Source organism: Vidua chalybeata, chromosome 5 (assembly GCF_026979565.1).
Source record: "Vidua chalybeata isolate OUT-0048 chromosome 5, bVidCha1 merged haplotype, whole genome shotgun sequence".
Taxonomy (NCBI): Eukaryota; Metazoa; Chordata; class Aves; order Passeriformes; family Viduidae; genus Vidua; species Vidua chalybeata.
In genome coordinates this window covers 56,978,903-56,993,610 of record NC_071534.1, presented here as the reverse complement: position 1 = coordinate 56,993,610, position 14,708 = coordinate 56,978,903, and the positions used below count along the sequence as shown (strand labels likewise).

Genomic DNA, 14,708 nt, shown 5'->3' with positions numbered 1-14,708 from the left:
CTCCGGGACTGCAGCTCTGCACCTTCTCCAGGACTGCAGCATTGCATCCTCTCCAGGACTGCAGCACTGCAACCTCTCCAGGACTGCAGCACTGCACCTTCTCAAGGTTTGCAGCATGGCACCCTCTCCGGGACTGCAGCACTGCACCTTCTCCAGGACTGCAGCACTGCACCTTCTCCAGGACTGCAGCACTGCACCCTCTCCAGTACTGCAGCACTGCACACTCTCCAGGACTGCAGCGCTGCACCCTCTCAAGGTCTGCAGCGCTGCACCCTCTCCGGGACTGCAGCACTGCACCCTCTCCAGGACTGCAGCACTGCACCCTCTCGACATTAAGCCTCTGGGGGCTGCCAGCCCTTGCACCCCACCCACTGAAGCACTGCCAGGGCTGTGTGCTCACACAGACCCAAGGGTATGCTCATCTGGTCTCAGCAGCAGGGAAAAGGCTAAAAGTTTTTCCTCTCTTCCTCACTGAATTAATTCTTGGTATGTGAAGTACTTCCTTCTCAAAGAGAGTATACTATTTAAATGGCTGAAAGGCTGAAGCCTAATGTGGGCAAAAGATGCATTTTTTCTTGTTATCTTAGGTTGGCAGACATGTATTTAGAGATGAATCAACTCATTTTCCTGGGCAGAGAGACAAATCAAATCCCTAGAGCTTCATACCATGGGAAATGCTTCGGAATGTATTCCAAGTGGTCCTTTACAAAATAACAATACAGTTTTGAGCCAGCAGCTACTCATCAAAGTATTGATCCTTTTCTGGCATAACAACGTCTTGTTTAGATGATGACATAATGTTTCCAGTAGAGCCAAGGGCACCTCAGCCCCTCTACAGACATGCTTGAGCACACTGAAAAGAGCAATGAGATGCAGTGATACAGCTCATTGCTCAGATTGCATCAACATCAGAGATGCAGTGATGAATAGCTCTTTGCCTTCAAGAAAGGAAAACTTGAATGCAAACAAGGATTTATTAACATATATGTTTGTTTCCCATTTTGACATGGGTGAAAACAAAAGTATAAGCTTCAACCTTATAAATACAACAGAAAATTCTGTTATAAATACAACAGAAAATTTCCAAAGCTATGTTAGATACTGAAAGGTTACAGAACAGCAAGGGTTAGGAAAAACATCATCACCAAATTCAAAGCCTACTAAAAGCAGTTTTATCCTAGATCCATAATTTCTAAAAACTAGATGAAAACTGACCGGTATTTCTCTGCCATAATAATTTTCTCATTAACTTTACTGTTTTTCAGCATACTGCCAACTATTAGCAATGAAATAAAGTGGACATTTTCTTCTATTGTGCAGTGTGAAAGAGAGAAAATTGGGATACTACAAAAAATGCATATAGCTGCTGCTGTGGTGATTTATTCCTTTGCTGTTCCCATACATTCACACTTCAACTGTGTAATTATTTAAGAATTACAAAGAAATTGCCTGTTACTCTTTCCAAAGGAAAAGGTTCCAAGACAGACCCCCCCCTCCCATAAGCCATGTTAGAGATGGTGCCAACTTTCCTGATTTCTCAGTGAGGAGAGACAGAGCAAATTTCCAGACAAAAGTTTAGATTTTAGTTGGACTAAAACCTATGCAGAGCCATGTGACCTCCTTTCTTCACTACACAAACACAGGAAAATTCATTTTGAGACTTTAGACACAGAAATTTAAATGAGTTTGTTCCATTAAATTTCCTTTTGCCAGAAAGATGAAAAGTCCACTATTCTTGGTAATACTCTAACAAAATCATGTTTTAATTTGATTTCTAAATAAGAGTAAGCATCTGTATCTAATATGCATTCATATATATACCTATGCCATATCTAAACCAATATAATACTGTCGAGAGTTTAATTCAGCCAAAAAGAGTTGAATAATACCAAGAAATTAAAAACGGAACAGCTTTGAGAGGAATTCATAGGTTGTGCAGCTCAAGGGATGGTTATGATCATCTCCTCTGATTGTCTGCACAAAGAACATAGATTTTTCACACAGTAAAAATCTCAGTCAGGACCGATGAATTATAGCTAAAACATAGCAGAGTTTTCAGTAATATAACTAAAACTAATAACACTGTCCCTAGAATTAATTTCCAACAACTAATTCATGTTATGGCTCTGCTACATTCTGGAGTAGTGATTGCCATTATCATTACCTGAAACTTTTAATTTTTGCCATGAGCGATTTTGAATTTTAAAAGCATTAGTAAAAATGTTGGCTAGCATTGACTGAGAATTGGTACTAAGAGAAGAGTGTCACACACAAATTTATATAAGTCATAGGCAACAAAGATGGTATGGGCTCAGACAGATAGTAATAGTAACTGCAGATAGTAATTATAATTAAAAATAATAATTTTGTTCCTATATTAATAATAATTTTATTAATATGGGAACAAAAATACAGTATGACAGGAGCTTTTTTTTTCTTTTAGGGTTTGTAAAAGAATAGACAAAGCTTTGTCTGGTAGAAATCTTTGTTCTTCCCTTGGCTACATTAATTAGTACAGTGTAAGACACAGTCTCCTTAAGCAAGTCTTTCCTCTCACAAAACAAAATCAAGAAGCAAAAAAACACAGAAGTTTTCAGACTTCATTAGTATTTGAATATTGTTCCTGTTCTACAGGCTGTGGCTGAGTTTCAGTGTTGGAGAGATCTTTGAAAAATTACACATTTAACGTATTTGTTTGCTCTGGTTACTTGTGAAATCTTATTTTAACGATCATGCATACTAGAATTATTACCACTATACATCAAGATTTCAGTAGAAGAGATTAAACCTTTGAGGTCTTTCAATTTAAAATGGCTTTAATTTCTGAGAGCTTTCTGTGATTACCTTATCAATTTCTCTTCAAAACTTAGGGACTCTCTGGTGGTTTTACATCAGTAATTTCAGTTCATTTCTTGCATTAAGATTGCCAGTCCTGAAACAAGTATCAAGACCGTTCAAGCAAAATTGCAGATTTTCATTTCAAGGTTTAGAAACTAAGCTGTTCTCTTTTATTACTTTTCAACATGATGCTACATGCTGTGTTATACCAGAAGGTGATCAGAATAGAAAAATTCTTAAATCTTGCTTTTTAGTCTGAGTTTTCTTTTTTCACTTAGTCTACCTACTATTCCGACCCACGTCCCAAAAGTAACAAGAGCTAAAAAGAAAAAAATTACAGGTTTTGATTTTTTTTTCAAATTCCCCCAACAGTATTAAATATGGGAAAATGTTTATAATCAACTAAAGACTACTTTGCAAATCCAACTCACTAACAGAATATACCTCTTGGATAAGGAGCAGCAACACCTAAAAGCAAATGTGTAAAATACTTTGTTACCTTTATCATATATTTTCACCCAAAAATCTGTAGCTACTCCCATTTTCTTTGCATCATAATTATGATTATGTCTCTTTTACCAAACTCTCACCATAATTTTGATTATGTCTCTTTCACCAAACTCTCAACCTCTCTGCTACTAAACCCTAAGCCTTGCCAACACTCTCACTAGTAAAATGGGCAGCTCAGCCAACAGCATTACCCCAGGAGCACTCAGTAACTCTTTTCTACTGAAAATCATGCTGGAAAGACTCTGTTACTGGGACTCCAACTGCATTATCTTCATTATACTCATTGCTCATGTTTATATTTGCTCTCCAGCAAAAGCATACACAAACCATAAGACCAGCAATAAATATTCAATAACAGTCAGTTCATGAGACCTGATACAGACTTGCCTCTTAACTAGCAAAGTCTATTCCTCTTTCAGAAGAAAAAATCATGGCTTTGATACAACTCACTTGAATTGAATAACAACTATAATGTATTACGCTGGAGATACTTCTGGGAATGATATCTGTGCAATACACTGTAAGGCCAGCTGTAATTTTTTATTTTATCTGGTATTTTTCATTCACCTTACACTACTTGAACTTACTCTACCACTAATCCTTTTTTACAGAAATTGCATTAATAGGATTTTAATGCTGAAAATATGTGGAACACTAAGAAAGAAAGGAATAAGACTCTTTTCAGTTCAAGTGTACATTTCAAGTACTATGCAGAGAAACCCTGAAATGGGTTTAAAAAGCAAATAGTGAAACTTAATTACCTTCTAATACATATTTGGATCAAAGAGAAATTAATTGAGAGATAAATAGGGTCAAATAGCATGGTAAAGGCTTTGCTATCTTCAAGAAACACCAACAAAAATGAATCCCTCCCATAGACACAAATGATATGAAAAAAATGCACTAACAGGGGCTTTGAGACATGAAAAGAGATGTCAGTGGTAGAATTAGATACAGAGGTCCAAGAAAAAACCATAAAAGGACTAGTGATGAAGCTGGATAATCAAAGACAAGACAAGAGAAAAAAAATCCCCAAGCCCCAAATCCCAAATCTTGCAGCTGTCAGTCATAAATATTGTGAGATAACAAATGTATGCTCTCAATATAAATGGTAGATGTCAATTAACACACAGCTTGATGCATTCTAACACCTGAAAATATCTGCTGAAGATAATCCATTGAAATTTCTGTCTATCATCATGTCTCCACTCTTCTTAGATATATGTGAGGAGTTAAAGATTTATTTCTAAAAAGCTTTTTTGGACCAAAACAAGAAAGGGACCAAGGACATGACTGATGCAACTGGCATGCCAAATGCAATGCCTCCACGCTGAATACATCTGGGAACAATGGACTAAATACAAAAAGAAAGACAGACTGTCCAGAGAACGAACTAAAATAATGAAAAAGTAAATAATGCTGATAAATACTTCTGTCTGTGTCTAGTGTTTTTCCTGAAATTTCAGATTGTCTATTAGAAGAAAAATTACCAAAACAGAGTGGTTGAACCAAAGCACCTAAACTTGCTGTTGAATTCCTTCTTAAAGTTACAAGACACTTTGTTTCTGCTACTTCCTCAAAAAAAATGTCTATAATACAAACTGTGAAAAGAAGAAAAAAAGTGAGGCATATAGTAAGATGGGTATGGCTGTTTAAAACAGAAACCTAAGGGATCCAAGAGCCCTTCTCACTCTCATATTACATGCCCAAATCTTGTTTTGCACTCAAGTACATTACAGATGATTCCTAAGGAAAAAAAACAAACCAATTTCTAGATTCAGAAAAGCTCCAGGCACACATCTTTTACATTGTTCTCATACATGCCCAGTTTTTAGCCTAAAGCAATAGCTTTGCTATTTGTTATGATTTGGCATTAAAAAAAAAAAAAAAAAAAAAAAGGTTCTGTGTCTGTTCCAAGGAGCTGCCTGCCTTCTCCTACTGATCTTAGAGAAATGGTATTGACAATCTCATCAAATCACATTATGAAGCAGGTCTCCTGGCATCTCTAAAGCTCTCCCAATATCCCAATATCTCAAGACCTTTTAATTTCAAGAAACATAAACTAATGCTCCAATGATTTTGCTTTTCACCTTGTTCTGACAGTAAGTTGAACATGAAAGTCAGAAACCAATATGAAGCAAATACTTTAAAGAAAATAAGTTTCTCTAAACAATGAATGTAAAAATTATCGTGACTCAGAGACAAATATACATTGATTTATTACTCTGGGCTTGAAGTTCTATCATGCTGTAATGCTATGTATAAACACTCACTGTATGCAGAGGAGGCACAATTAGGTGGAATTTCAAGGAACTAGAAATACATTTGAAAGAGGACCTGTTGTTTTTGCAAACTTCTCTGTCTTCCACCCAGTACATCCACTTACAAAGCATTCTTCTTTCTCTGAGTCATTTAAGACTTAACTGCATATTGTGTGAGACTTCAGGAAAGAGCATTTCCATCCACTGGGCTGCCAGTGAGCAGCAGTCCTTGGACACAGAGTGCAGTGCCAGGCTACACCCAGCAGGCTGTGTCAGTTGATGTGTGGACACAAACAAAAATAAAGCAAAAAACCTTCATCTAAAATGCATGAAATGTTAACATGAGCGTTGCCACTAATATTTTAGTGAATGACAACTTTTGAAAACTACCCAAATCAATCACTCTTCTAGACGGAGAAACAAGACAAAGACATTTACTCCAAACCAGCACATACTTATTTATTTTTCTGTCTCACAGCCTTCTTTCACTGATATTGAGTAGAGTGTGAGTATGCATGATTCCATACATGTGCATTACCAATGTGAATGTATTTTTGCAAATTTGCTATAATTTTCAAAATATTTTACAATTCATGTGTAATAGGAAAGGCACTTGCAGAGCAAAAGTTACAAAATACTACAGTGATGGCTTGTCTTCAATGATGACTCCTCCTGGCCATTACTCTCTCATGTTGATTCCTTCTCTCTCGTTTCCTCTCCAATTTTCTGGAGAAAAATTACACTGCCCTGACAGAGGTCTTGCGACTAGGTGATTTGCTGGACCATGTCAAATCTCTTTGAATGTAGCTATTGCTTATCCCTCTTCTTTAACATCCCTGTTTTCTTTCTTCCTTGGTTCTACATGATTGCTTGTTCCTTTTATCTTACCTTGCCTCGTATATTTTTGTACCAAGTCCTGTACTCTCTGGTATTGTTTTCTACCCAAGAATAACTCTTGTCTTTCTCTCTCTGATTCTACCTGAATTCTGATTTTGCTTGGTAACTTCACTCCACTTGCTCAATTTTACTTTCAATAACTGTTTCTTCCATGATATTCACAATAAAGCACATGGAGACAATGGCTTGGTAGAAAGACATGTCCATGGACCAGACAAAAGAGTGATCAGCAACCATAAAAAGCCATGTGTGCTTCAGAAGAACTTTCACTAGTTTGTTGGAGCAGTAAAAAAGTGCATAAAATAATGCTTCAGCATGGAAGTGTCTCATTTGAATTCACTTTAATTTTTGTTCCTTATTGACTAAAGCAAACAGAAAAAAATGCATGAGACACATGGCCTTATCAGCTTGTAGAGTGAGTTTAAGCTCCACCTCACAGTTGCAGTCTGTTCCTGACACAGCGGTGTAAGGATCAGCATGAAAAAGCACTTCCCAGCTTATGCAACTTTATCTGCAAATCCTCCTGGTCTGAGTGCAGCTAAGTTAGCAGAGGAGTGCTGTTGTCAGCTTAACTAACTATGTTTAGCACCAATCTATACTCTCACATCTGTTGTCAGAAAAACTTGTTTTCCCAAGACACCGCTGCCCCTCCACAGAGAAGTCTACCTGTGTAACCACACCAGCACAGCAGCAGCTTTCCAGAGCACGTGAGCTAAAACCCAAACTGAATGTCCACCTGGATGCACAGCTCACCAGCTATCACACTAAATACACATCTCAGTGCCTACTTTGTTCAAAACACTGCTAGTGCAAGCTACAATGCTCCTAATTTTGGTCAGCCAAGAGAATGGCTACATGTGTAGATTCCAGAATACACAGAAACTTCCCAAGCACCCTCAGTAACAGGGAGAAAAGGAAAAAGAAAGAGGTCTACAAAACACCCTGTAGCTCAATACATTATTTGACCATACTGACAACAGACCACTTCATAACTATAAATTCTTGCATACAACTTTTCATGAAACAAAACAAATACTACAGCAGATATTTTAATATTTTTTTATTATTCTGAAATAAGGGAAATTCCTATAGAAATTGTAGCTGAAATATTACTGCAGTCCCCATGAGGCAAAGCCTAGTTAATACACCTGTGCAGATTTGAAATAGCTGGTTTAGCTGTTTGGATGCTCTTGAGGACTGTGCTCTTCAGCTGCAGTCCCAGCAGTGACTGCAGTGTTGTTGCACTCCCTGAATGTCAGCACCTGGACACTGGCAGATCTCAAATGTAGAGACTGGCAGTGGAACCTGTGCACACCCTCAGCTGTCCATGTCACATTTCTGTAAAGTGAAGTGTAACACTCCTAAAATACATGCTCAGACCAAATTCTCCTTACATAGCTGTGAACTTCCCTTCTTGTGGTACTCAATTTGTACCATTTGATAAGTTCTCTTCAAGGACGCACTCTTTGTGGCCAGATCAGCTTGAGTGGTGGGCATGAAGAATTGCACCTACCTTACCTGATGAGGTCTTGAAAGGGTCTTCCTTCCAAATCCTTTGCATCTCCAGAACCTCGGCAACACAGGTTTGTGTCAGGGATAAAACAAAACTCAGGATAAGGAGAAAATATAAAAATTAATGGGAAGAGAAAAAAAAAAAAAAAAAACCAGTATCCTTGCCTTCTTGAAAGTCAACAGCAGCCAGCTCTGTAGGACTTCAGTCCACAGGTCTAAAACTGGCAGCAGCCCTTCACAGTAGCAGAGGAGGGTACTTGCAGTTCTTGATACAAATGTAGCTCCATCTGCAAGTCAGATTTATTCATGGCACAATCCATGCAACAGCCAATTGTTTCCAGCACAAAATTCTGAACTACATTAGAAACTTAGGCACAAGGTAACATACACTTAATATAATGAAATATTAATAATACAGTTAACCTTGTGCTGACTTGATTATGTAACTCAGCAAAACCTCCACTGCTAAAATGATCCAGAAGTTTCACATGGCTGCACCAGACTGACACAAAATAAACGGTGTCACTTCAGGATTCAGGTCAACTGTCATAAGGATCACAGATGGCTTGGGCTATCTAGGCTGAGTCTTTGTTTCTCTTTGATAAATATCAACAATGAACAAATAAAAATAACCGAAACACAGTTTTAACATCCATCTTAATGCTAATGATGGAATGGATGTTTTATGGATTTATCACTTTTTTGACTGTCACAAGAGAAACACCTCATTTTTGTATTCTAGCAGGAACAAGTATAATTTAAATTTATCTAGCTAGGACCACACAAAGTTCCAGTCATGACTTTGCAGGTTTCATTTCACTTTAGCTAACAGACATAGATCACATTATTTTTCTTGTGTATTCATCAATGCTGATGACACTAAAGGTCCAGAATCTGTAAGACAAATCCTACTTAAAGGACACAAATGGAGATGGTGATACTTCCTACAGCATACATATCTATAAAAGGCATTGAAATGACAGCTTTCACCTGTGGATGGTGATCTAGCAAGATCTGTGAAACATTTCATTTTTGTCACTTTTTAGAAGGCAACTGCTAAAGTATATCCCAAAGCAGAAAGAATTTTTTTTTTTTTCAATTTTAAAGAAATAACTTACCCATGAAATGCATACTAAAGAACAAACATTGCACTGCAGTTCAGGTCTTGTACTATATGCCAGTTTTTTGGCTTAATTGTGGCAGGATGTTCCCTGAACAATTGTTGACATGTAAAATTATATGCTAAATTGCACTGAGATGCAGCAAAAAATCCTGTAACTCAGCACTGTTTTTTCAGGAGCCATACTTGAAAGAATAACATAAAACCATACTTATTTTTTTGGCAGAAGTGATGTATCCTTGTGAAGTGATGTATTGCTGGGAAATCTACAGATACAAATAAACCCCCTCATTCTTGTACCATCTCAAAGCCATAAATGAAGTGGGTACAATGAGTGGAGAACTTTCAGAGACAGCTTAAAGTCCCCCCCACTCCACTCCCCCCCATCCTCACTATTAACTGGGTTAATAATTGGAAAAGTAAAAAGATAAAAGTAGAAAAAATGTGATGGATTTTGTTATAAACCGACGCCCGCCGATCTTCAATTAATCTCTCCATCCCTTTCCAAGGCAAGTTTTGCACTTCTAAGGAGTACTCTGAGGCATTGCTCTGTACGGATGAATCAAAAAGGATTAAAGTCTGAGAACGCCACACTCGGCGTTCCGCGAAGCAATTCGGGAGCTCCAGGAGCGCTCCGGCCGGGGAACACCCCCGGAGCAGCCGGCCTGGGGCACCGGGCCGCCCGGCCCCAGCATCCCCGCGCTGCCACTGGCCCGACCGGGCCCGCTCGGCAGCAATCTCACTTCTGGTTGGCTCAAACTTCCAGGCCGCTTCGGGGAGCCAATAAGGCGCGGGGTTGTTTTCCGGTCCCAAGATGGCGGCGCTCAGTGGTGCTTCTGTGGAAGGGAATGGCGGGGAGTGAAGCCTGAAGGAGCGGGCCGGGGCCGCGAGTGCGGAGGGGGATGAGGTGACGCCGCTATGGCGAGCGACGGGGGCAGGAAGCAGTTCTGGAAGCGGAGCGGCGCGAAGGTGCCGGGCAGGTGAGAGGAGCCGCGGAAGGTCGGTGTCGCCGGCCCCTGGACGGTGCGGGCCGGGCGCGGGTCTCTGCCCGTCCGGCTTCGCTGTGACCCCAGCACCGCGTTCCTGTCCCCTCGGCCGCCCAGCCCAGCGGGACCTCGCGGGTCCCCGAGTCTCCGCCGCAGGGACCGTGTCCGCTCGGTCCCTGCTCGGGACCCGGGTCCCTTGTTAGCTCAGCGCTCGGAGCCTTCCGGCGCTCGGCGCCTCCAGTTGTGTGGCGGAGATCGCTGGTGGTCAGTTAGAGCTGGGTGTAACTTGTATTAGAAAGGTTGTTAAATAATTATCGGAATGTGCCTTCCCAGCCTGACATCGTGGTTAGAGGAGTTAACGTGATCTTGGAATGTGTTCGCCGGGAAACTGTGAGTGGGAGAATGTTTGTAGCTCTCAGCAGGACCAAGTTAGGGTGTTTTGAAAGTTGATACAAGTTATGATATTTTTTAAATACTTTGTAGGAAACTGTATTTTCTAGGCATAGAGACATGTTTTAGTTTCTGCTAGGTATTTCAAAACATTGTCAATTTCTCAACTTTCTTCTGAGGTGTGAACATCAGAGCAGTTGTGTTAGTGCAAAGAGCTACAAGCACATTCTCCCATTCAAGATTTTCCAGGGAACAGATCCCCAAAGTCCCATTAACTCTTTTGACTGTTACATCAGGGTGGAAATACATGTTCAGAGTATTATTTACTAATAACATTCTCTGGTCTTATCCTTAAATTGTTTTCACAGTACAGTTTTCTACATTTTTTTTTTTTTTTTTGTAAGAATGATGTGTACTTGTGGTTCTCAGAGAACAGTAACTCTGTATTTTATACCCTTTATGTGAATTCAGCAGCATAGTCCTGCTCATCATTTACCTTCTTACATTTTCAGTTACCCATAAGCACTAACTGGGAGTGGTTTTGTTTCTTTAGTTACAAACTAACTTTTTCAGTCCAACTGATATCCTTATTCTAATGTGTTTTCTTTGTAACTTTGCTGAATTTCTTGAGGGTGAAACACTTCTGGCCTTCCTCTCTTGCACAGGATCTATAAATAGTTGCAGTTAATTTGCAGGCAGCTGCAGGCTTGTGGAAAGACAAGGACACTGTGGAGAATGTGCTTTTCATTTTTATTCTTTTTTTTAATGGCACGGAAAGGACTGTTGTTGCTTTCTGTTTGAGTGGATTTGCATTGCAGTTATTCACAGAGTGGTGTCAGGAAAAGGCACCTTCCGTGTGCATGGAAATAGACAGTGACACCTGACCCTCATGTGAGCGTAGAGCAGGGAGAGAATGGCATATGGTTCTGAGGAAGGCTGGTGGGGAATTGATTTCCATAGAATCACGTAAAAATCATTAAGAGTTTGGATAAACCACCGTTTTCAGTCCTCTCTTAAAATCTGTTTTGACTGCAGTCTTTTTGGCTTGGTTCTATCTCAGGTTTACTAAGGTTGGACTTACTTATCCTTATGGTCTGGAGATTGTTTTTGGTATGTCAGGAGGGCATGTTTGTTCTATGTGATTTTTATTACAGGTTTGGCTAGTTGTTAGTATTGCATATGATTTATTTCTCTTACTATTAGAGAGTTCTGTTGTAATAATTTCTAATATGAAGCCACATGTAAGTATTGATGTGTCTTCTGTGGCATTTTTTTACTTACAAAATAGTTTTATACCCAATAACTGGGAGGTAATGAACTTTTAGTTTGTAGAGAATTTTGGTTTTCACACAATAACATGCTATTTTGAAATGTTAGAGGCTACTGAATAAGTCAGTATTCAGAAGCTTGTTTCAAAGCATTCTTTTAACACTCCTTTGGCTTTTATTCTCTAACCTGTCACCTTCTGCATTTTTCTGTAGCTTTGTCATCCTTGTACTTTAGTAATGGTTAAGGACTGTCTGGTTGGGTTTTGGGTGACAAGGGTACGTAGAAGATTAAATCTCTGCAGATATTTCTTTGAGAATTTTTAATTTTTTGCAAGAGATGAAGAATTGATAAATCGGAGAAGAGAATTTTTGTAGATTTTTACTGCAGTGTCTAACTTATTTCTTATTTTAATTCCTGGTTATAAAAATAAAATAGCCTAAAATAGCCTTAGCTTAGGTCTCAGAGTTCCTTTTTAGTAAATCTATGATTTTTATTAAATTACTACTTAGTATGCATGTCAATTGCAGCTTCATTATTTTTAGTTTTTGAAACAGACAACTGTTGGAACATTTCAGTTCTGTTTATTATTAGTCAATAATAAACAGAACTGAAATGTTTTAATACACAGAAACTCTCCAAATATTTATTATTTTTGTGATAACTCTCTTTGTTTTCCTTTAGTATTCAACATGTGTATGGAGCTCAGCATCCACCTTTTGACCCATTATTGCATGGAACGTGAGTTAACTTAATATTTAAATATTCCAAGTATTTTGTGTCTCCTCTGTCTTCTCTGTTTTCTTTTTCCCTGTTGGCTATAAAGTTTATTGTTAATCTTCCTTTTTCAATTTTTGTCATAATCTTGACTTCTCTGTTTTGACTTCTCCTTTGTGACTTCCTGACGGTTACCATATTTGCAGGAACAAATCCGCTCTTTCAGATCTTAACTGACATAGATTGCCAACTGTTATTATTTATTTTTACTGCCTTATATATGGGAAATTGTAGTAAAGTAAAAAAATAGTGTTACAAAGACAAGGATTTGGTTGGAAGGACGTCATGCTTCTACTGAACTTTTTCAAGGGTTGGTTTCAGATAGTACAAGAAGTAAACATTCTAATTAATTTTAAGATGATACAGAGTTGGAGGCAATTGAAATGTGTCATCCTGAGGGTGGAAATAAAAGAAATGAGAGCAATTAGTTCAAAGTACAGAGGTATAGAAACCCAGTAACAAAAACTGGAAGTTTATTGCTTGAAGTGACAGAACTAGAGAAAGACCTGGCTGTTTTAGAGCGTGATGACAAGTCAGGTGAAAGTGTAAGTGTTGTAGCATCTGTTAGGGAAGATACTCCCTGTAAGACATAACAGAAGCATAACTGATACTATATGAAAACTGAGTAAGAACTTTCTCTGATTTGCAGTTCTGCCTGCCTTGTCTTCACAGAAAGAAAAAAAAAAAAAACTAGCCCAGGTGGAGAGACAGGGAGGTCAGAAACGAACTCAAGAACCATCTTGATGCAGTTCTGTGCAAGATGACCCTGCTTGAGCAGGGAGTTTGGGCCAGATGACCCTTGGTGATCCCTTCTCATCTTACCCATTCTGTGAAAGCACAATTAAATTAATAGCAGTAACTTCTTTATTTTTTGGGAACAGAATAAGAAACCCTCTCAACTTTATACTTCATTCAGCTCACTTCTGAAGGGAGATGTGATTGCTCTGCATTACTGTAAGTGAGAACAAGTTCCAGGCTAGGGAGGGATACTTGGTTTATATCTCATACTGCATGTTGACAGAGGGGCAAAAGGTTGGGAGCTGATCAGGGTCCACTTAGACTAGTAACTAGAAGATATATCTTTCCTCTGAGAAGAGCAAAGTTCTGAAGGAAATCCATGCTGGCATGCCTGATGGAGAGGAATGATAGATTTACTGAGTTTTAAGCTGAGACTTGGTTTGTTTATGATAGTGATTGTGTTGCATGAGTGCTTATGATGATTTAGGAGTGGACCATGGCTTGATTGCAGCTCCTGTGCTGTTATGCAGCAATTGCATTGAAAGGGCTGAAATCTACAGAAATGGATGAAGCAAGAGCAGTGGAATATGCCCTATTTTATAAGCTATTCTAGTAGCAATCCTTTCATGTGATTTTGGGGTTGGTCTTTTTTTTTTTTTTTTTTTTTTGTTCGGGATTTGTTTTCTTAAGAAAAGGGAAGGAAAGATTTGTTTAGCTTCTATTCAAAGCAACCAAGTGTCAGTTTTTACAGCCCTTGTTCTCAGATTTCTTCAGCTGTATGTTACAGTGGGTGGATGTAGTGGCAACATGAGTGGAGAGTGAGAAATATTTGCTGTCTGTGTAGTGTCAACTATGAACTTTTGGGGTTTGGTCCTACCCAGAGTGTTTTGCTTCTTTACTAGTTTTCTAAATAGTGTTCATTTGTTTTTGAACAGCTTGATAAAACCAGGTTCAAAACCACCTACAACTCCAGTGAAATTGAAGAAAGTTAGCACCTTCCAGGAATTTGAAAGTAACACAAGTGATGCTTGGGATCTTGGAGATGATGATGATGAACTCTTAGCAATAGCTGCTGAAAACTTAAATACAGAAGTGGTCATGGAAACAGCTCACAAAGTAATTCAGAATCACAGCAAGCTACAAGAACAGCATAAATTTCAGGAAGAACATGTACAGGAAGAAAAACAAGAGGAATTTGCACAGCTGACTTCCATTGCATGTGGTGATAATAGGCTTGTTAAATCAGTCAGTGAAGGTCATACATCAAGTTCATTAGGTATGTTGAAAAGTGAAAAAGATGTTGGAAGTTAAAGGATGAGAACTACCATATTTGCCCCTGTAAGACAGTAAACCCTTCCCAACCCTTTTTTAATATTGCAGGAAAATACTGTTTATTACTAGTGATTTATTTGA

At 38.7% G+C, this 14,708-nt stretch overlaps 1 protein-coding gene across 3 annotated transcripts in view; it reads left to right on the top strand.

Moving 5' to 3' along the window:
• Positions 1–9,595: 9,595 nt before the first annotated feature.
• TBC1D22A (TBC1 domain family member 22A) overlaps positions 9,596–14,708 on the top strand; it is a 138,445-nt gene continuing 133,332 nt past the window's right edge. For all 3 annotated transcript variants that reach the window (XM_053943140.1, XM_053943139.1, XM_053943141.1), the window contains exons 1-3: positions 9,596–10,118; positions 12,465–12,521; positions 14,231–14,571. In XM_053943140.1, the coding sequence (XP_053799115.1) occupies positions 10,057–10,118; positions 12,465–12,521; positions 14,231–14,571 (460 nt within the window). In that variant the 5' untranslated portion in view covers positions 9,596–10,056. The remainder of the gene's footprint in view (positions 10,119–12,464; positions 12,522–14,230; positions 14,572–14,708) is intronic.